The following is a 20,600-nucleotide window of genomic DNA, read 5'->3' on the forward strand; positions in this document are numbered from 1 at the left end:
AAGGTGGGATCTGGTGGGACCTGGGACCTGGTGGGACCTGGGACCTGGGGGGTCAAGGGCAAGTCCGGGGGTCCTGGTGATTCCAGAAGGCGGGAGAGGGTTTCCTTGAAGCGGGGAGCTGAAAAAGGCGAGCAGAGTCACTGCTGGGTACTGGGGAAGGGGTGTGTTGATCGACAAGAACATGGCCCAGTGGGTGCCGCTCCTCACGCCCCTCCACCTGCCCACCCCACTAGGAGCTGATCACCGCATGGTACATCGGGTTCCTGGTGCTCATCTTCGCCTCCTTCCTCGTCTACCTGGCGGAGAAGGACGCCAACTCTGACTTCTCCTCCTACGCCGACTCACTGTGGTGGGGGACGGTGCGTGGAGGGTCTATGCAGGGCTGCCCTTCCAGGGGCTCTCCTGGGAGACTTTCCGAGGCAGCCTGTCCCTGTCCTCTTGCACTAGGGTTGGGATTCCCTGTGACCAGCCCCTGTCCTGGTCTCGTGACCTGCTCTGCTGGGCCTGCTTGTGCCCGCATGTGCCCCCTTCTAGCCCCTCACTCAAGCCCTTTCCCCTGACCAGCACTAGAGGAGAATCCGGCTATGCCCCTACCGTCCTCATGACAAGACCTTGTGGCCAATCCCTGTGGGAGACCACTGTGGGAGGAGGCTGAGGGAGGTTACCCTGTGATCACTCTCCCACCTGCCTGTGCCCCCAGATTCTAGTAGGTGGCCCCTGAGACTAGTCCTGTGGGTAACCCATTTGTATCCCCAGATTACACTGACAACCATTGGCTATGGTGACAAGACGCCGCACACATGGCTGGGCAGGGTCTTGGCTGCTGGCTTCGCCTTACTGGGCATCTCCTTCTTTGCCCTGCCTGCTGTGAGTTCCCCTCTGCTGGGTTGGTGGGGAAGGCCAGGGGCAAGACTTCCTTAGCTCCTGCTGCAAATTTGCCTGCACAGCCTGGAGCACCTCAGATGTGTGGGAACCGGGACATCCTTGTAACCTGCTCTGGCTCCTACTTCCTAAGTTGCCCCAATCATGCTCTGTCTCCCTAGGGCATCCTCGGCTCTGGCTTTGCCCTGAAGGTCCAGGAGCAGCACCGGCAGAAGCACTTTGAGAAGCGGAGGATGCCAGCAGCCAACCTCATCCAGGTACACAGTGCCCTGGAGGCCCTTGGCACAGGGTGATGTAACAGACCTGGTGTGCTGACCCCTGTGTCCCAGCTCTGCGTGCTCGCCCCTGTGTGCCAGCCTCACAACTGTGACTGCACTTTGAAGTTTAGACAGGAATGTGACTTTCCTGGGGTCACATGCCAAATCAGAGATCTGAGTTGCTGGCTGAGATTTCAGAACTTTTCCCTTCATCAGATGTCCAGTTTGGGGCTCACCAGAGCCATCCCATTACCAGCTGTTCCCCAGCTCTACATGGCCTAGGATGGGGTAGAGGCTGGACAGGAGGCCTCAGGCCCTGGTGGCGATCCAGCTCTGAGGCCCCTCAGCTGTGCATGTATCAGTCAGTCTGCTCCACTCCAGGCATCTTCCTTCAGTCATTTATTCCCCAGGCATAACGGATAAAGAGATGGTTTAGGACTGGGCTGTTAGGGACACTAACATTTACTGGCCAGGTGGGAAAGGAGCCAAGAGACAGAGAAGGAAGAGCCAGAGGAGTGGGTGGGATGCCAAGGCTTGTGGTCTCAGTTTCCCTCAGTGTGATGAGTGATCGGAGTGGCTGTGGGAGGAGGCCAGGGCTCTGATTTTCTGTGACCCTGTGAGTAGGTCTGGGCTTCTCTCCAGTCCAGGGTACGCGCAGAAGAACTCTGCAGGAAATGGGGTGGGAAATACTGGCACCACCACTTCTGCCTGCTCCCCACACACCCCTTTCTGACCCACCAGCTCAAGCCTGACTCAGTCACTCCTTATCGCGCCTCCCCAGGGTGGAACCCCCACTGCTGCCAGCCCAGCCTTTTCTTCTTAGTGTCCCTTGGGGCACAATGGCTACTGTCCCCCTGGGAGCTGGCCTTCTGAGGGGCATTGTAGGGGCAGGCGGCTGGCACCATCCATGCCAAGAGACAGCTGGTATTGTGGTACCCATAATTAATGAGACAGCTCTGGCAGCTGCTCCCCAGCCCATGCCAGGGACCTAGGCAAGCAGGAAGTAAAAATATTTCTGTCTTAGGAAGGCGCCTGGCCGGTGAGGTCAGCGGTGGCAGCCCCTTAAGGACAAGAGGTACCCAAAGAAGGGGGGCATCCAGGGCCCAGTTCTCCTTTGTCCTGCCTAGCAGCTTCTGTGTCTCCTTGCCCTGGCTGATCACACCACTTGCAGTCCCTCCCTGCCTCTTCTCCTTATCTGGAGAGAGAAGGACAGTCCTTCCTTCGCCTGACCTTCATTCCTCCTGATGCAGAGAAAGCCTTGTAAGTCCATGGATCCTGAGGAGTTGGTGGGGATGCTCTTTCTTCCCCTGCTCAGTCCTTGGTATTCCCATGGGAAGTGACAGGCAGCTGGGAACAGTGGAGTGGAGTTCTTTTTTTTTTTTTTTTTTAAATGGTCCAGGGCCTACACAATGAACTCCATCCCCAGCTTTTTAAATTTTTTTTTTATTTTGAGACACAGTCTCACTAAGTCTCTAAACTGCCCAGACTGGGCTTGAATTTGAGGTCCTCCTGCCTCAGCCTCCCAGAGTGCTGGGATTACGGGCATGTGCCACCATGACAGGCTGGAGCATGATTCAGTCAGCATTCACTTCCCAAACATTTGTAGGACACCTACGTGTGCCAGATACTGTACTTGGCATTGAAGATACAGTGGTGACCAAGACACAGCTTATGGTCCAGGGGAAGAAGACATTAACCAACCATAATGAACAGATATTTATCAGATGTGGTAAGGGAACCACTGAAGGGCTCAACAAGGGAGCCTAGCATTAAGTGCCCACTATACATGAGGCATCGAGCTTGGCATTGGATAGATATCTGTCCCCTTAATCCTCACAATGCCCTGTTAGATAACTGGTGTCCAATCCATTCTACAGGTGAGGAAACTGAGGTTCTGAAGCCTTACACATAAAGGGCAGAGCTGGGTTTATAACCCATGTTTGCCTGATGACAAAGCCCCAGCTCTTAGCCCTGTGCTGCAAGGCCACTGGCTCTGGTGGGATCTGTATCCCCTTGGAGAAGTCACTTTTCTCTAGGCTTTGACTGTTCCTACTGGGGCCTATGGAGTTGGAACTGGGCTCCGGCTCTGCATAACTCTTAGCTGGCCAGGAACTGGGTTCCTTCAGGGGCAGAAGGCTGGTGGGGGGTTGGGAGGACTCACTGAACACCCCTCTTGCTCACATTCCCCATACCTCCAGGCTGCATGGCGCCTGTATTCTACTGATACAAGCCGGGCTTACCTGACAGCCACCTGGTACTACTATGACAGTATCCTCCCATCCTTCAGGTAGGTCCTGCTGGGAGTGGGGGTGGGGCTGGCAGTGATGCAACTTCAGCACAGGTGTATGGGGCTCAGCCCTGGAGGGTGGGAAACGGGTGAGGCTCCCGAGGGAGCATCCTGGGCTGGCTCTGCAGTCCTACATAACTCAGAGCCTGGAGGGACCTCTTTCTACTGTGCTGTGTCTGGGGAAGAAGTGGACCCTGGACATGAGACATTGGTGCAGCTCTGCCCCATAGCTGCGCCCTGGCTCCTGGAGTGTTGGTGGTTTGTATGCTCACCCCTAGGTGGCACCACCCAGGGCAGTGGCACAGCCAGCTCAGCCCGCACTTGGTCTTGAGTGAGGAGGAGTATTAGCCCTTAGCAGCCTGGTCTATTGCAGCTGTTCAGAGGGTGTGGAATGGCAGGAACAAGTGTGCTAGGCTGCCCTGTATGTGAGCATGTGCCCACTGTTCCAGGCAGCACCTTCAGCACCCAGAAGTGGGTCCGCCCCACTGGCCCAGGCTGGGCTACAGTTGCACGGGGCTGCTCCGCACAGGAGGTTATTAATAGTGTCACCACGATGCATGTGGCCAGGTTCCTGGCCAAGCCCTGGGGCAGGAATGAAGACCACAGAGCCGGCTCAGTCCCACGGGCCGGCGGTGCAGAGCGTGGCTGGGCCAGGCTGCTGCGCTCAGCGCTTCTGCGCGCCTCTTCCACCTCATTAGTTTTCCAAGAGCAGCTGTTGCGCGATCCCACTCCCCCGCACCTGGCCCCTCCTGCTCCTCCCAGCCCCCAGGGCTTCCCAGGGAAAGAGCAGGAGAGGCGGGCAGGGAAGGGGGCTCCTGGCGTCACCTGCCCCGTCTCTCCACCTGGCTGAGCCAAACTCCCTTCTCAGAGACAGGGAGAGTGGCTGGATGGGAGGAAGTCACCTTTTCCAGAGCATCCCTCAGGGCCCCGGCCAGGTGGAGGAGTGGGGCTAGGGCAGACTGTGGGCAGGAGGGTGGCCTGTGTCCCCTGGTGGGAGGGATAGAGCCTAGTCTGGGTCCCTTGGGCCTGCTGCTCCCTGGACCTCAGTTTCTCATCCCTGAGATGGGAAGGCAGCAGAAGGGAGCCATGGCAATAAGAAATGGTCTAGGGAGTTAGGGAGCAGCTACAGCCCCAGCTTCTGACTCCAGGAACCCAGTGGGAGGGGTGAACCCACAGGAGAGGGCAACTGGGGCAGCCACTCTCTCAAGTCTCCATCCTCAGCCTCTATCCCCTTTAAAATACACAGTCAGGGTGGGAGGCTAAGGATCTTAGGGCCCCTCCTAACCTTCTGCTAGGCACAGCTCCGTGTCTAGCAGTTGGCCTGATGAACAGTCAGCTGAATCTCAGCTTTTACTTCCTGCCTTGTGTGAGTGCTCTTGAATTGTGCTCAGCCTGCACAGCTGTACTTGCCATCCCTGTAGATTTCCCAGGAACTGAGTGTAGAAAGCGGGGAAAAAAGCCACCCTCGCACCCACCACTCTCCACCCCATTTGCTCTGGTCTGAGGTGTTTGTGAGCACCCTGCAGAGGCAGGACCTGGTAGGATCTGAGCTCAGTGTCCACCTGGTGAGGGTGGTACCCCAGCCCTGCCTGCAGCTGATGGCGCCCTCTCCTGCAGAGAGCTGGCCCTCTTGTTTGAGCACGTGCAACGGGCCCGCAATGGGGGCCTACGGCCCCTGGAGGTGCGGCGGGCGCCGGTACCCGACGGAGCGCCCTCCCGCTACCCGCCCGTTGCCACCTGCCACCGGCCGGGCAGCGCCTCCTTCTGCCCTGGGGAAAGGTAGGGGCCCCCTGGGGCCGCCACCACCTCTTGTTCTTCTCTTCTTCCATTCTGTGTCTCATCTTCTCTCAGACCTGCCTCCAGCCACTGCGTGGGTGTCTGGGCTGCTTGGGGGACTCCCACGCCTTGTCACAAGGCCTGGGTGGTTGTCATTGGATGTCCAGACAGGTACAAACTGAGGGTCGCCCCCGAGAGGCCACGCTGGACTCACCTTTATGTCACCTGGGACTCAGGGTCTGAGCGGGAGAGATGTCCACATCATCCTTTCCTCTCACCTCCTCCATTCATGCCATTGTCCTCTTTCTTTCTCTGTTCCCACGTCCCCCTCACTCTTCCATCCCTGCACCCCCCCATCCCTCCTGGGAAGCTGGAGAGAGGAGGAGGCCGCTGGCCACAGGTGCTTACGGCTCAGGTAATCGTGGGCATCGTCTGGGTGTGAGGGCAGGGAACCCCCTCCCCTGGCATGGTGCTCTGGGAGGGGCCTGACACTGCACTCACCGCTTGGGAATCAGATGCCAGCTGGAAGGAGAGCTCTGTGGCTAAGACTGCTGTGGGACCACTAAACCCAGCCTGTGACTCGTGCTCTTGTCTCGTGCAGTCCTTGTCCACAGCCTTGCTAACTACCCGGACGGGGCTCTAGGGAGGCTCTTCTTTCTCACTGACCATCTGCCCTGACCATCTCTTTCCGCTTGACCTGTATCTCCTGGAGCTTTTGCATCTTGAAAGAAGAACCAAGAAAGAACTATGTTGCCCCCAATAAATGTTTGTAAACGGAGGAAATCCGGGCGTATTTGGATAAAGAAAGCCTTCCATTCACAGGATGGGGAACAGCGGCTGCTTCTGTAGAGGTGTAGCTTTGAGGTCAAGGGTTCAGCCCCCTCATCCCTTCCTTGTCCTTTATCCAGCTCTTTGTTTGGCCCCATCTTCACACATCATCCCTGAGCCAGCCAGGTGCACATCTGGGCCTTGAGCCGTGGGTGTAATTCTGAGCCCCAGGCCCGGAACAAGGAATCAGGGAAGAGGTGAGCCCCCTAGTGATCCAGAGGAGGTGCAGTGGAATCTGGCCTCCGCCACCTGATTCTGTGTCCTTGAGAAAATCAAGTCACTCTGTTCCTGGCAGAAAATCAATGATGATCAGGGCCTCTGCGTCCTCTGAGCCTCCAGCCTCAAGAGTTCTGGAGAATGGGGTGATGGGGCTGTTTCGGTGTAGAAGTAGTGGGAACAGTGTTCCTTCCCTGTTCTCAGTGAGGGTACTGTGGGGCCAAGGGCTGAGCAAGGAGTGGGTAGTGAAGGGAGCCTCTCCAGACCTGGAGCTGGAGAGAGGGGAGGTCTGAGTGGCCAGGCCAGGCTAGGATCTTCCCGGAAACGTCCATGGTGTACCCTCACCATCACTGCCTGGAAATCCTCCTTGTTACCTTACTTCTCCGACCACATCACCGTTCATAGGCAGAAATTTATAAGCTTTTGCATTCCAAAAACCTGCCCATGATCTGAGCTTGGGCTCCCCAGTTCACTCTCATCTCACCTTGACTGAACAGAAAGACCCTGGAAATGGAGATTAGCCGGGAGCCTGGCACCTGTACCACCCTCCTGTCTTTTGTAGACCCTTGAGCTCCCAGAAGCCCAGGAACAGATTACAGCTGAGGGTTTGGCCATCATTAACTCCCAGCTTATATCCATCTTCTCTGGAGTGTCTGTGTGTCTGGGATCCATGGTGATGGTGGTGGAGTGTCCCTTCTTCCCAAGGACTCCAGGAGGCTGAGTTGTGCCTTCTGAATTAGTTGCCAGGCTCAGGCCCACTGGCCATATCCTTAATCTTGGCAGCCTGGGCCCTATGGGGTGGGTATTTCAGCCAGGATATCCAGATATACAAAGACATACACAAACCTGGTTGGCTACATCCTCATTGGTGCTTGGAGATAGATCCAGGCTGAGCATGTTGAGCTCTACCAGGAAGTAGAGCTCCAAGGAGCAAGACTTTCTGGGGAATGGCATTCCCAGGACCAGCACCTCCCCTCTTAGTGTTCTTCAGTGAGTTTCTTCAAGCACGGTCTTCTGACCCCCTGCATCAGCATCCCATGGAGCATGTGTCTGAAGTGCATATTCCTGGTCCTTTCCCCAAGCCTGAAGAGTCAGACTCTGGAGAAGAGGCCCAGGATTCTGCATGTGCATCATGTTCCCAGGAGATCCTTATGCAGAGCTTGAGAACCACTGTCTTGAGGATGAGGCTGGAGGGTGATGAGGCTGGAGGGTGACTTGGGGGCGGGCACCTTCTCTCCCACCAGCCACAGGAGGCCGGCCCCATCCTGGCAGCTCCCGATGCTCTCCTCATCTGCCTTTTTGTCACTAACCTGTGTTCGTGTCTTGTTCTCAACTTTCCAGCCAGATGTTTAGTAATAAGCGGAGTTTCTTTCGGATCCACGCCAGCTGGAGACCGAGGTACCCCCTTGCCTCCTCCTCCTGTCCCCACTCCTCCTCGTTCCCCCAGTTTGGGGGCTGGAGAGGGGAACAGGATGGGCCAAGAACAAGGTGCATGTGCCTGCCGCCTGCCGTCTGCCTTGGGGCCCTGATGAGCCCCGTGCCTTCCTGGGATGCCTCTGCCAGTCTGGGGCATGGGCCCAGTGTGCCAGAAGGGACACCTGCCAGAGCCTTGGGGATGTGTCCTGGCTCTGCTGCAGACCCCTGTGTGACCTTGGCCAAATCGCTTTCCTTCTTTGGACGTCGGTTTCCCCTTGTGGGATGGGCAGATTGAACTAGAGGCTCTCTGAGGGTCCTTCCCACTCTGACTTGTGCTGGGTCTTGGGTTTAGCTTCCTGTCTCCCCACTACCCACCTGGGAGCCCGACAGATGGCTGAAGGGCTAGGCCTGGCAACTCCTTTACCAGCTCCAGAGTGCCCGGTCTATTAGCTGCATTGCTACAGTCAGAGTGTGTGCCCTGTGCTAGGCCCTGCTCTGTACCTTGGGGACACAGCAATGAATAAAACATGATCCCTGGAGCGTTGCGGAGTAATTGCAGTTCAGTGCAATGAGGGCCACAAAAGAAAGAGGTAGAGGGTCTGGGGAGCCTGAGTTGGGCACTTGAAGGTTAGGTAGCTCTGAAAAGGGCAGCAGAGAGAGGATGAGGGAGCTGCATGGGCCAGGCTGGGAGGCGAGAGTGGGGGAGAAAAGCCCATGGTCCCCTTGGCCAGATCTGAGATTTGGGTGTCAGAGCTGAGGATGGGGGTGGGAATGGGTCAGGAGGAACCCAGAAGCCAATGTGGGCTTCATCTTGTTGGCATTGCCCGGTGGTCTAGGTTCAAGTAGCCTGGGTTTCCCAAAGGTGCCTCTGGAGCTTTGTGGTAGCAGGTGAGGGAGAGAGCCCCTGGCTGGCTGTGTGTGCTTCTGCCAAGAGGCAGTCTTGCCTAGAAACATGAGTTTCGGATCACAACCTAGCCATTAAGCACTAGCACATGTCCTTGGGCAAATCATGTAATTTCTCTGTCATGCCTCAGTTTCCTCTGAGATACAGATGGTGATAAAATCTGCTTCCATTAACAACACTGTGCCTGGCTCCTATAAAGGCTGGCCTCATTTGATTTGGTGCATTTGGCAGTCAAGATCTTACTTTAAAAAATAGCTTGGGAACCACCGCTATAGGAAATGGAAGCTCACTGAAGGGTTAAGCTGAGGCTATCTGGGTCAGGCCTGCCTTTCTGCAGGATCATCTGTGTTGTGCAGGAGGGACTGAAGGGTGGGGAATGGGGCACTGTGGGGGCAGGGAGGCCAGCAGAGAGGCTGTTTCCTTAGTCCCTGGGGGGGTGCGTGGGCAGCATCGGCAGAGTAGGTTGTCTGTCTCCCCTTGAGCTTGGCCATGGGGGCAGACGATGAGTCCTAAAGAAGTTCCTGGAGGACATGAGGAAAAGGGGCAGAGTCCAGCAGGGCAGCCTGCGCCAGAGCTCACCTCAGGGACAGCCAGGCAAGCCTATCCCGTCCCTCTCCCAGGTACGACCCACCCATTGACCACAGTTGCTCAGCTTTGGCACCACTGACATTTTTAATTGAACAACTCTTTTTGTTAGGGGGCTAGCACATATATTGTGGGATGTTTGACATTGCTCCTGGCCTCCACCCACTGGATGCCAGGAGTGCCCCACAGTGTGGCAACCCAAAATGGTTCCAGACATTGCCAGATGCCCCCTGGTGAGCAAATCACCCCTCATTGAGAATCGTTGCCCTAGTTCCTGCCATGAGCACTTGTCCTGAAAAAAGAACACAGCATCTACGTCTGAGAAATGGTGCAGGCATTGCTCCATCCCGCGAGAGCTCTGCAACCTCACACAGTTGTTTCTCCTCTTTCCGCATCTGTACAATAAGGGGGTGTGGATTCAGGATCCCCCTCCTCGAGCGGCAAAGGATTAGAAACTAAGGCTGGCAGGCGGGGGCCATGTGTACTCCAGGAGCCTGGGAAGGGAAAGAGCTCTTTGGTGCCCACAGTGCCAGGTTTCTTTCCATTTTCTTTGAGCTTTCAGGCTCCAGAGAGGCTGACGTGAGCCATTTTCTGGGCCCTGCCCAAAGAGCTGGAATCCAGGGCTGCTCCTGGGAAAACAGTGTCTTCCTGCACTAAAGAGGAGCCCGGGGCCTCTGACAGGCTGGAAAGTTACAGAATCCCACAAGCCTAGCCAGAGGCTTCCTCCACCATCACAGAATCAGAGCTGGAAAGGGACCTTTCAAGGCCTCTAGTGCAAGCCTCAGACCCCTTTCTCCAAAAGTCCTGCACACTCAGCCTTGTTTGCACACTTCTTGAGACAGGGAGGTCACCCCTTCCTCCAAAATGCCTTGGGACTCGGATGTGCTGGGTGAAGTGATCAAGCGTTCCAGGCCCGTGGCTGAAGCGTTAGCCCCTCCCCAGCCTCCTCTCTTCCTCTCCCCCTTTGAGGAGTGGAAGGCAGGGGCAGGGCTGCACGGACCCAGGGTGGGGGTGCTTGCCAGCATGAGGAGAGCCCGCAGGAATGGCTCTGCAGAGGAAAGTTTGGGAGAGCAGCGCTCAAACTTCATTGGAATCCTTGGGATGTGCCAAGGGGATCCTGGGCCGGTGAAGAGCATGCTGGATTGTGGGAGCAATCCTTGTCCTTCCCTTCTGGTATTCTCAGGACCCCAGTCCTTGACTAGCAAACTCAGTCCTCTGGGCAGAAGCCTCACCTCTAAGGATGGCCCTACATCCTGGCCACCTTCCGGAAGGTGCCCCTGGTTTCGAGATCTCCCTAACCTCAGCACTTTGCCCTGTACCTTCTATTCCATGCCCTGGCATGGAGAACCCCACTTCGCATCCAGCCCCGAAACCAGAACCTGTCCTCTGCGCAACCCTTGATCTGAAAGTTTGACAGTAGGTGATGCAGTCCCTCCCTCGACCCCTGCCCCACCTCAGACCCCCTCTAAGACCAGTTGATGCTGTCCTGAGCTGGGGCTCCTAAGCCTGTCTGCAGTGGCAAACTGCAGCAGGAGCAGTAGCGGCAGCGCCACAGGGTATGGGGTGGCTGTTTGCAAAGGTCCTGCCTACATAGCAACAGTGTGAGGACCAGAGATATAGCTCAGTGGCACAAGTGCCTGTTTGGCAAGTGTAAGGTCCTGAGTTCGATTCCTGGTACCAAAAAAAAACAAACCAAACCAAACCAAAACAGTGTGGTCCTTGAACCTCTTGGACACAGAGTTACTCTACCCAGTATTGGTTAGCCAGGACCTGTCTGGGAACCTGAGGCCTACCCAACCTGTCTTCCTCCAAGGCTGGGGGATGTAGTGGGGATCTGGGTGCAGGAAGGAAATTCAAAACCTGTGTCTTGACATACACGCGTATTATGTGCAGACAGATGTGTGGATTGAACTGGGAGTTCAGCAGGCAGTATAGCGGGTTGGTCTTTGAGAGGGGTCCAAGACCATATGGGTCCAGGTGAGCAGAACTCAGGAAATCACAGAAGACCAGGTTATCAAATAGTCCCTCACTGGGAGCGTGGGCACTGGGTGTGGGCCTAGCAGCTGGACCCACAGGCCATCACATTGCGTGCCTTGCTGGGAGCTGTCACATGGAAGTCTGTGTGAACGGGACCTTATTTTGCAGTGCATCTGCACGATCCCACCAGGTCCTAAATCTCTGACCTGAAAGTTTGGGGTCAGATAGCTCCAGCTGTGTGGAACGGAGGAAAATATCAATTTTCACAAGTGCACACCTGCCATATGCATACACACTAGTACCTATTTACCCAGTCTCATGCACACACACATACCTCCTCAACTAAAGCCCCTGTGCACATAGGACTGGAGGCCTGGTTCAGTGTACATAGCCAGGTGAGCTTTGTCCCTCACTCCCCTGTCTGTGCCCAAAGGGGTCGTGACCTCCACCTTCCCCCACACCACCCACCTGGGCCAGACCCAGATCCTCCATCCTGCTGTCTGTCTCTGACTTCCTCCCTGGGTTTCTCTCACTCCTTCTATTCTGACATCTGTCTCCTGTGCACCCTTATCTGTTTGGGCAATGAAGGGTGGGAGGTAGGGCTGGAGTGGGGATGTGTTCCATCTGACCCAGTTTCAGCCTCCTGTAGGAATCAGTGCCCCCTCCCCACCACACCCTTTCCCATCCCACGAAGTCTCTGGTTGGGAATTAAGACCCAATAGTCACCCCCAGTCTTCTCTGTCCCTATTCAGCCCCAGCCCCGCACTGGCTAACTTGTTCTCTTCCCAACCTGTCCTGCCCTGCCAGCAGCCGGATGGGCATCAAAGACCGCATCCGCATGGGCAGCTCCCAACGGCGGACAGGTCCTTCTAAGCAGCACCTGGCACCTCCACCCATGCCCACCTCCCCGAGCAGTGAGCAGGTGGGTGAGGCCACCAGCCCCACCAAGGTACAGAAGAGCTGGAGCTTCAATGACCGCACCCGCTTCCGGGCCTCTCTGAGATTTAAACCCCGCACCTCTGCTGAAGGTGAGCCTGGGAGGGCTGCAGCCCAGGGTGCAGCAGCTTTGCCCCAGGCTAGATCACATATACCCTAAAGCAGCAGACACCAGGCTGATGTTTACCTTGCCTGGCCACAGGGGCACATGAGTATGTGGCACACTGGAGTCCCACCTTGGCAGGGCAGTGAGGGGCAGCAGCCAGGGAGGCAGCAGCTTGGTCTGCCTTGTGCCCCAGGAGGGTTCTGGGCCCTTTCTGGGACTCTGTCATCCTAGTGGAGGTGGAAGTTGGGAATGGACCCTTCTGTTGCTAGCACTCCAGTGATGTGGGCCATTCTTATCTTTTCAGAGGGCCCCTCAGAGGAAGGCCCAGAAGAGAAGAGCTACCAGTGTGAGCTCACGGTGGATGACGTCATGCCTGCTGTGAAGACAGTCATCCGCTCCGTCAGGTGAGGCTGAAGCCTGAGACTGAGGCAAGCACCCCCTCCATCTGCCACCCACTGCTGCTCCCCATTTGGGCCTGCCCTCATGGCCAGGCCTGGCCTAGCTCCCAGTGTGCCAGCTGCTGCCCGCCTAGAGAGCGGCTGGGGTGGGAAGGTGGCATATGGCTTCCAGGGTTTGCTCCTATACTCCTGTCCAGAGGGTTGGCTCCAAAGGCCCGCAGGCATGGTGGCCCATCCTGGTCCCTGTTCTCATACCCAGCATCCCCCCGTCATCCTGCTCCCCCCTCTCCTCCTCCTCTTCCCTTTCTGTCTTCCACTCAGTGTCAGGCACTCCTGCCCCTCCCTGCCCTCCCCCTCTCCCTTCTTCCTCTCCCTCTCTTTTTCCTCCTCCAGCCGTGTGGACCCCTGCCTGCTCTCCTGAGGTCTCTGTCCCTTCTCTCTTTCCTTGCGTCTGTGCCTCAAATTCTCTTTCCTTGGTGTCTTAGCTCCACCTGTGTGCTTGCACCAGGACTTTCCCTAGAGCAGTGCTTTTCAAAAGATGGCTTGAAATCAACCTAGTAAAGTCAAGTTAGTGGGGCAGAGTCAGCATTTAAAACCAAACAAACAAAATGTGGAAAATATGGAAATGCATCTCTCATATTAAGGGTGAATAATGTTCACAAAATTTTTATTCTAGTTATCTATATGTATGTGTATATGTGCATATGTGTGCTGGTTTTCAACACAAAGTGTATTTCTTATGGTAGGTCTTGGTCAGAAAGTTGTACAGGCTATCTCTGTGCTTCAGCAGTTCAATGGGAAACCATTTCCTGAGTCCTGTAGCCGTGGCCCAGGGGTGGGCTCTGCCCCCAGCTCCTCAGCAGGGAATCTTGGTCCTGTCTCCCATTTCCAGCCTGCAGTTCTAGCTCCAGAGGCCCCTGGACCCCAGGCCTTCTGGGCTGACTCGCCTCCTTATGGGCTCACCTCCCTCCTCCCAGGCACACGCTCCTGCCCACAGGCCTCTTCCTGTCGTTTTCCTTTTGAGATCAGTCATCTGGATCCTCTCTCCAGAGTCTGCACCTCTTCTCACCCCCTTTCTAAAGGCCGTCTCTTCCCTCCTGCAACCACCATCTGGAATACAGGGCCAGAGCTGTGATGGGTGTGCTGTCCTTGCCACTCCACAGAACCATCACACCTGGCATGTGCCAGACCTGCTGCTCCTCCTTCCAGGTCCCCATTCTCACAGGGCGCTGTCCACCTGTCACTGCAGCCGTGGGAATCATCCTGGTCCCGGAAGCCTTTCAGTCCCACCTCCTGAGTTGTTCCCAGCTGTCCCGGAGCTGCCCCAAATTGCCCCCCTCCAGCTCAGTCCTATCACCTGGCTGTGACCCTGGCCCTCCAGAGCATTCTCCACACAAACCTGCCAAAGCAGAGGGAACGACACTCCTTTGGCCCAGTGCCCACTCTCTGCCGGAGACTCCAGGCCTTCACAGTCCTCCCAGCCGTCTCCTCTGTGCCTCCGCTGCCCCTGCCCCTGCCAGCCCTTTTCCATCTTGCCCCTGCTGCTCAGGGCTGAATCTCACTCACACCCCTCCATGCCTGCCTTCATCTCCTGCCTCTTGTTCTGGGACTGGGAAAAGGCATTCTCAAGACTTGTCCTTCCCAGCATGGTGGTACCTGCCTGTAAGCCCAGCACTGGGGAGGTTGAGGCAGGAGGACCACCTTGAGTTCAAGGCCAGCCTGGGCTACATAGTGAGACCCTGTCTCAAAACACTTGTCCCTGACCTCTCCAACAGGCACCTTTCCTTCTCATGACCCTAGGCTTGTCTTTCTCCATGCTTTGAACCTGGACCTTGTTATCCTATAATTGTCTGTGTCTTCTTGGTCTCCCATTCCAGAAGAGGCCAGGGATTGGCTCTGACTCCCCTCAGGTGCTCTGGGCCAAGCACAGTGATGCCAAATATTCATGGAGTGAATGCAGTATTTCTTCTTCCAAGCTGTTATCAGCAGCTGGTGTTATAGATGCCCTGTGTCCCACCCAGCTGACGCACACCAGGTCCAGTCTCTGCCCTCCCGGGGCCAATGCAACTGCAGATACCCATGGAAAAACACCAACCAACCTATTGGAGTGCAGGGAAGGGGGAGCACGGTAGGTGGGTAGAGAGACTGGAGGACTCAGCAGAGGTTACTTGCAGTGGCCTGAGCAGATTCCCTGGTGCTGGACAAGGGGGGTAGCAGAGGGACAGAGAGGGGGCTGGAATAAAGGGTCTCCTATGGGAACTGGACCATCTCTGTGATACCTTCCCCCAACAGGATTTTGAAGTTCCTGGTGGCCAAAAGGAAATTCAAGGAGATGCTGCGACCATACGACGTGAAGGACGTCATCGAGCAGTACTCCGCAGGGCACCTGGACATGCTGGGCCGGATCAAGAGCCTGCAGGCTCGGTGGGTTCCTGCCCACACCCTTGCACTAGGTGTGAAGTCGAGCTGGCTCACCGGCGCCCAGGTGGAGCCTCGCGTGCGCGCGCTCCCCCTAGGGGCCACTGCCGCCGCAGCGGTTTCTGCCCAAGCAAGGTCTCCAGGCTTGCAGGGAGAGGCTGAGGCCAGATCCTGCACTATCTTGAGGCTAAAGGAAAATTTAACCATACAAATCTGCACGCCTCAGGGCTTTCTTTAGAACGACTGTTTCCTGATCCTAAACTAATTGTCCTAAAAGAATCCTGAGGCCGGGAAATCGTTCAGTGGCACAGCACCTGCCTGGCAATCTTGAGTTCCATTCCCAGTACCAAAAAAAAAAAAAAAAAAATCCCGACCTCTCATCTCCCAAGGGAGTAGGCAGATTGATGTGCACTTTTTGCCTCTGGAATTCTGCATCTTTTTTCTAGACCAAGCTTTAAAGGAAGAATCCTTATGCCAATATCAAGTCATCTACACATTGCCCTTGTCTTCTGGTCTGTATTTTCCCTGCCCATTCATCCTCCCAAGTAATAGCCCTCAGGTATTTACTACTTGCCAGATGGTGGGGATGTGATGGAGAGCAAATCTGCATCCCTGACGACCCAGTGGTCATTCTAGTGGAAGAAGAGTAGATGATGAAACTAGACTGCATCAGATGATCACAGGTGCTAAGTAACAAATAAGGATTTGAGAGTTAGGGTTTGCAATTTAAATACATGAGGAAGTGACATTTGAGAAAAAAATGGAAGGAAGTGAGACAACTAGACGTGTTGCTGTCAAAGCGAAGCATTTCCAGAGGGAACAGCAAGTTGGAAGGACTTGAGATGGGCCAGTGGCTGGAGTGCTGGGTGAGAACAGCAGGGATCCCAGTGTGGCTAGACTGGAGCCAGGGAAATAGGAGATGAGGGCAGAGGGCTAAAAGCACTTAGCTGTAGAAAGCGCTGTAGGCCACTGCAAAGACTTTGATGTTCATGCAGGGTGAGCTGTGAGCACTGGAGGGCTTTGTGCAAAGGACTGATGACATCTGAATTATCTTTTAAAAGAATCCCCGTGGACACTGTATTGAGAACGGACTACATGGAAGCAAGGGCATAGACGGTAGACCTCGGAGGCACCTGCTTCAGATGTCAGGCCAGAGATGATGGAGACCTGGAGCAGGCACAGCGGTGGGGAGGTGGGACAAATGGTCAGATTCTGGGTACAGTGTTTCTCTTACACCTCATCAGAAAATCCTGCTGAGGGGGTTTTAGAGAAAGAAAAATAAAGCCAAAGTTTCTGGCTTGAACAAGAGGGAAAATACAGCTGCCATTTATTGACATGGAGGAAGCAAGCAACGCAGTGAGTTTCAATCAGGAGAGTTTGTGACTGGCTACGTTTGTGATGCCTATCAGCCATCCAATCCAGCTAGAGTGTTGATCTAGATATAGGAGTGTGGAGTTCAGGGGAGAGGTATGGGATGGAGATAAAGACTTGGCTATGGGTTCAAACCCATCTCTAAAAAAAAATGTTGGTGTCAGCAGGTACACAGGGATTGAAATCATGGGACTGAAGACATGACCTTGACCTAGCAAGTGGGAATAAACTGAGACAAGAGGTGCCAGGAGCCAGTTTTGGGCACGGCAATGTTTAGAGATTGTGGACACAGAGGAGGAAACTGCCAGGAAGTCAGAGGAGAGGGCAGGGATGTGGGGGAGATGAGCAGGGAGATGCAGACCCGGAGAGGGCTGGTGTTTTGGAATCTGAATGAGGAAAGCATTTGCAGGAAGATGGGGTGATCAGATTCGTCAAGTGTTGCTACTGGGTCTAGTAAAAACAAGGACAGAGTGGACCATTGGATTTAGCAACATGGGGTTCATTGGGGTTCCTGACAATAGTTTTGTGAAATGGTAGAGTACAAACCCGACTGGGGGAAGTTTAAGAGAGAAAGGGAGGAGAGGAATTGGAGGTTGAGGCCAGTAAACGAGCAAAAGAAAAGCTGGGACCAACTCTAACCTTGCCCCGTCATAACTCACAGTCCCACTCGTCTCCCCCTTTCCTAGCCCACCATTCTCCACTCCGCCGCCAGCCGATTGTTTTACTTTCACGCTTGTGTAATGATGTCTTGGCTCCCTCACCTGGAGAGCCCCCAAAGCAGGGCTCGGCCTCCCCACTCCAGCTCCGCCTCCCTTCGGAAGGGCAACGGCTTCCTCCCTCAGAGCGCCCTCCCACCCTGCACCCTGCGCCTGCAGGATGTCTTCCCCTTCGGCAGGCAGCAGTTCTAGTGGCAGGGTGGGGCGACAAGTACCCCAGCCCTTTGATGGTACCTTTCCCCACAGGGTGGACCAGATTGTGGGTCGGGGGCCTGGAGACCGGAAGGCCCGGGAGAAGGGCGACAAGGGGCCCCCCGACGTGGAGGCGGTGGATGAAATCAGCATGATGGGGCGCGTGGTCAAGGTGGAGAAGCAGGTGAGTGCTGAATGGACTTTTGCCGGGGTGGTGGAGCCGGCTGGCCACCGAGCGGCTCTGCAGGGCCACGGGAACAAGGGGAGAACCGCATCCCAAAACACCCACCCGAGAGGCTCTAGCAGGACCTCTGCATCCCCTGCCTGGCCAAACTCCGCCTCACGGATAAGCCCCGCTTTCCCAAAAGCCCGCCCGGTCCTGCTGAAGGATCCCGGACAGAAGCCTGCCCTCTCCTGCTAAGGCCCGTCTGTAGGGTGCTACGATCTCAGATATGCCCCCCCTGCCTCAGATCCCACTGGGGGTCACTGCTAGGCGACTCCTCTAGGTGAAGTCCCTCTCGGGCCGCGCCCGCCACAGCACCGGCCCGGGCCACGCCTCCTCCCTCACCGATCCAGCGAAAGCCCCTCCCCTGGTGGGGCGGCCCTGCCCCCTCCCTGGACAGACCTCACCCCAGCCAAGCCCGCCTCCCAGCTGTGCCCCGCTCCCAGGTGCAGTCCATCGAGCACAAGCTGGACCTACTGTTGGGCTTCTATTCGCGCTGCCTACGCTCTGGCACCTCGGCCAGCTTGGGCACCGTGCAAGTGCCGCTCTTCGACCCTGACATCACCTCGGACTACCACAGCCCTGTGGACCACGAGGACATCTCCGTCTCCGCACAGACGCTTAGCATCTCCCGCTCGGTCAGCACCAACATGGACTGAGGGACTTCTCAGGGGCGGGGCCGCACTGGGCCAGCCCCTCGGCCTTGCGCTCGGACCCGCCCTCTGAGGCCTCTGGACTCCTCTTACTTGAACTCGCTCCCGCGCTCGGGGAGAGAGGCTGCACGCAGTATTGAGCTGCCTGGGTGGGTGAGATATCCGCTGCGGGTGCCCCCACACCGTCCCCACCCCAGGAGCGTGAGGTGCCAGGCAGCGCAGAGGGCAGCAGCAGTGGCTGCCTCGTAGCCTCCGGGCCCCTCAGAACTCTGCCCGCTCCATCAAGGCCTGCCATGGCCCACCTGGCAGGGTCACTGCCCCAGGAGTGGGGCGGGACCCTGACCCAGCTTCCAGCTATGCAAGGTGAGGTCTGGCCTGCTCTTCAGAGAGAGCAGGGAAGCCCTCCCGCCAAGTCCCCACCCCACTGGGGATGGGCCCAAGGTGTCCCCACAGATACCCACAAAGCACAGGACCCTGCCACAAGGCAGGCGGGCACCATATATGCAAACTCTGTTAAATATGCAACTTCGGGGGCCCCCATGGGGTCCCCCTGCCCATTCTCCATTGGGAGTTGGGCCCCCAGCAGTAGCTGGTCTCAGGCTGCTTGGCCATGACCCCCTCCCCGTTCTTTGGCTTATCACCCCCCCTGCAGCATGGGGCCTGTTTCTCCCCAACTCTCCCATGGCCAGCGCCTGGGCCTTCCTTCCCATCTGCAGGTGTCACCTCCTAGGAACTCCCTCTTTCTGCTGGATGTCCATTCCCCTCTTTGGCCCTCCAGATATCTTTGACAGCACAAGTTTCTGTATTCTCCACGATCTCCCAGGCACTGTCCCATGGATGGGTTGCACAAATGTGGTCCTTTGTTTCCTCAGATGTAGAGAAAGACTCCCACTCACGCTGATGCCCACAAACAGGCACTTGGAGATGTGAGCACAGGGACACTCGGCCTTTCCTGAGCCTCTGCAGCCGATGCTGGCGGGCTGGCCTTAGTGGGTCTCCACTATGAGGTAGCCCCTCCCTCCCTCTGCACAGAAGAAGGAGCTTTAAAGTGAGCCCAGGTCTCTCCAGGCCAACCCCAGAGCTTTACCAGCTCCCCTTCCTCAAAACAGACTCCTCTGTAGCCCAGGAGCACTGCTGCTGCCTCTGCCTGCCCCGTGGGCCTCCCTCAGAGTCCTCAGCACAGCTCAGGCCTAGGCCTCTGGGGCCTGCACACCACTGGAGAGACCCCAGGCCCACCCCTTCCTAGTCACTCTAGCTGCCAGAGTGGACAGTAATGCATCTAGCAGCTACACCAACTGTGCACATGGCTGTCACCTGCACTGTCCCCTCCCCACTTCACATGACAGCCCATATACTGGCATAAGTGCCCATCCACTGCAGGCCCCCAGCACCACTTTTGTATCCCTACCCCTTTGTTCCTGGCAGGAGGGCAAGGGGTAGTGGACCAATGGCAACTCTCCGTGGGGTTCCAGGGAAGAAGGGGCCAAGACCAAGCTGCCTGCTTCTCATACTGGGGACCTGCATGTACTAGCACCAGGGCTCGGGTTGGATCTTGCTCAGCCCCGTGGTGCCCAGCCTCTGCCCTAACTGCCCTCTGCATGTACCATCATGCCCTGGATGGAGCATCTCTTGGCTCACCTCACCTGCACTGCACTGTCACCAGAGAGCCACCCCTCTACTTCCTCAGAGACAGCTGTGGAGAAGGGCAGGAGAATAGGATTACCCTGTGACCAAAGGACATATAGGAAGAGGCCCTCCCTCCTTCCACGATCGATGTTCCCCCACCAACCCAGTCCTTGGATATGCAAGTACCTCACTTTGTTAACTTATTAACTTATTGGTTTCATTAAAGTTTTCAGTAGAAGGTGGCTGGTCTTGGTTTTGTTCAGTGGAATGAGGGTAGTCTGAGGGTAGGGACAAGCAGATTAGGATTAGTTAGGACTTTTTGTTGTAAACACTAACAACCCAACCTTACATGGTTCAAGTAAAAAAAAAAAAAAAAAAGAAACATAGGTGTAGGGAACTAAAAAGTATAGGGGATATTTTTGGCTTCATGCACGACTAGATATAAGTGCTTAAATATCCAAGGAATCTGTCTTCCATCTCAGCCTTTCTCGTGGACAGACTGGCTTTGCATGGTGAGTGAAGAGTGGTACCAGTGAGGAGTGGTACGTACCACTTCCCTAATAGTTTGTCCAGCCAGGGACTATCCTGAAAGCAGAAATAACAGATTTTCAAAAAGGGGAATTTATTATAGGGACTGACTGGCTTACACTGTTGCATGAGGGCCACAAGATCAAAGAGAACACAGTGAGTTCAGGATACAGCGACAACTCCAACAGAAAGTGAATTCAGGATACAGCGACAACTCGGAGAGCTGCAGGAATGTAGGAAGAGGTTGGGACTATCGGGTCCCACAGCTTGCAAGGACGACACCTGTATTGTTGAAGAGGAGGCTC

The 20,600-nt window shown here is 55.9% G+C and overlaps 1 protein-coding gene across 1 annotated transcript in view; it reads left to right on the top strand.

Annotated features, from left to right (window-relative positions):
• Kcnq4 (potassium channel, voltage gated KQT-like subfamily Q, member 4) overlaps positions 1-18,147 on the top strand; it is a gene marked incomplete at its 5' end in the record, with an annotated part of 47,191 nt that extends 29,044 nt beyond the window's left edge. Inside the window, 10 exon segments of the mRNA XM_005410715.2 lie at positions 234-359; positions 757-867; positions 1,044-1,139; positions 3,338-3,426; positions 5,044-5,205; positions 11,936-12,156; positions 12,475-12,574; positions 14,861-14,992; positions 17,320-17,449; positions 17,935-18,147. Coding sequence (XP_005410772.2) covers positions 234-359; positions 757-867; positions 1,044-1,139; positions 3,338-3,426; positions 5,044-5,205; positions 11,936-12,156; positions 12,475-12,574; positions 14,861-14,992; positions 17,320-17,449; positions 17,935-18,147 — 1,380 coding nt within the window.
• Between the last annotated feature and the right edge of the window lie 2,453 nt (positions 18,148-20,600).

The sequence above is a fragment of the Chinchilla lanigera genome, unplaced genomic scaffold (genome assembly GCF_000276665.1).
Source record: "Chinchilla lanigera isolate Chin_1 unplaced genomic scaffold, ChiLan1.0 scaffold00136, whole genome shotgun sequence".
Taxonomy (NCBI): Eukaryota; Metazoa; Chordata; class Mammalia; order Rodentia; family Chinchillidae; genus Chinchilla; species Chinchilla lanigera.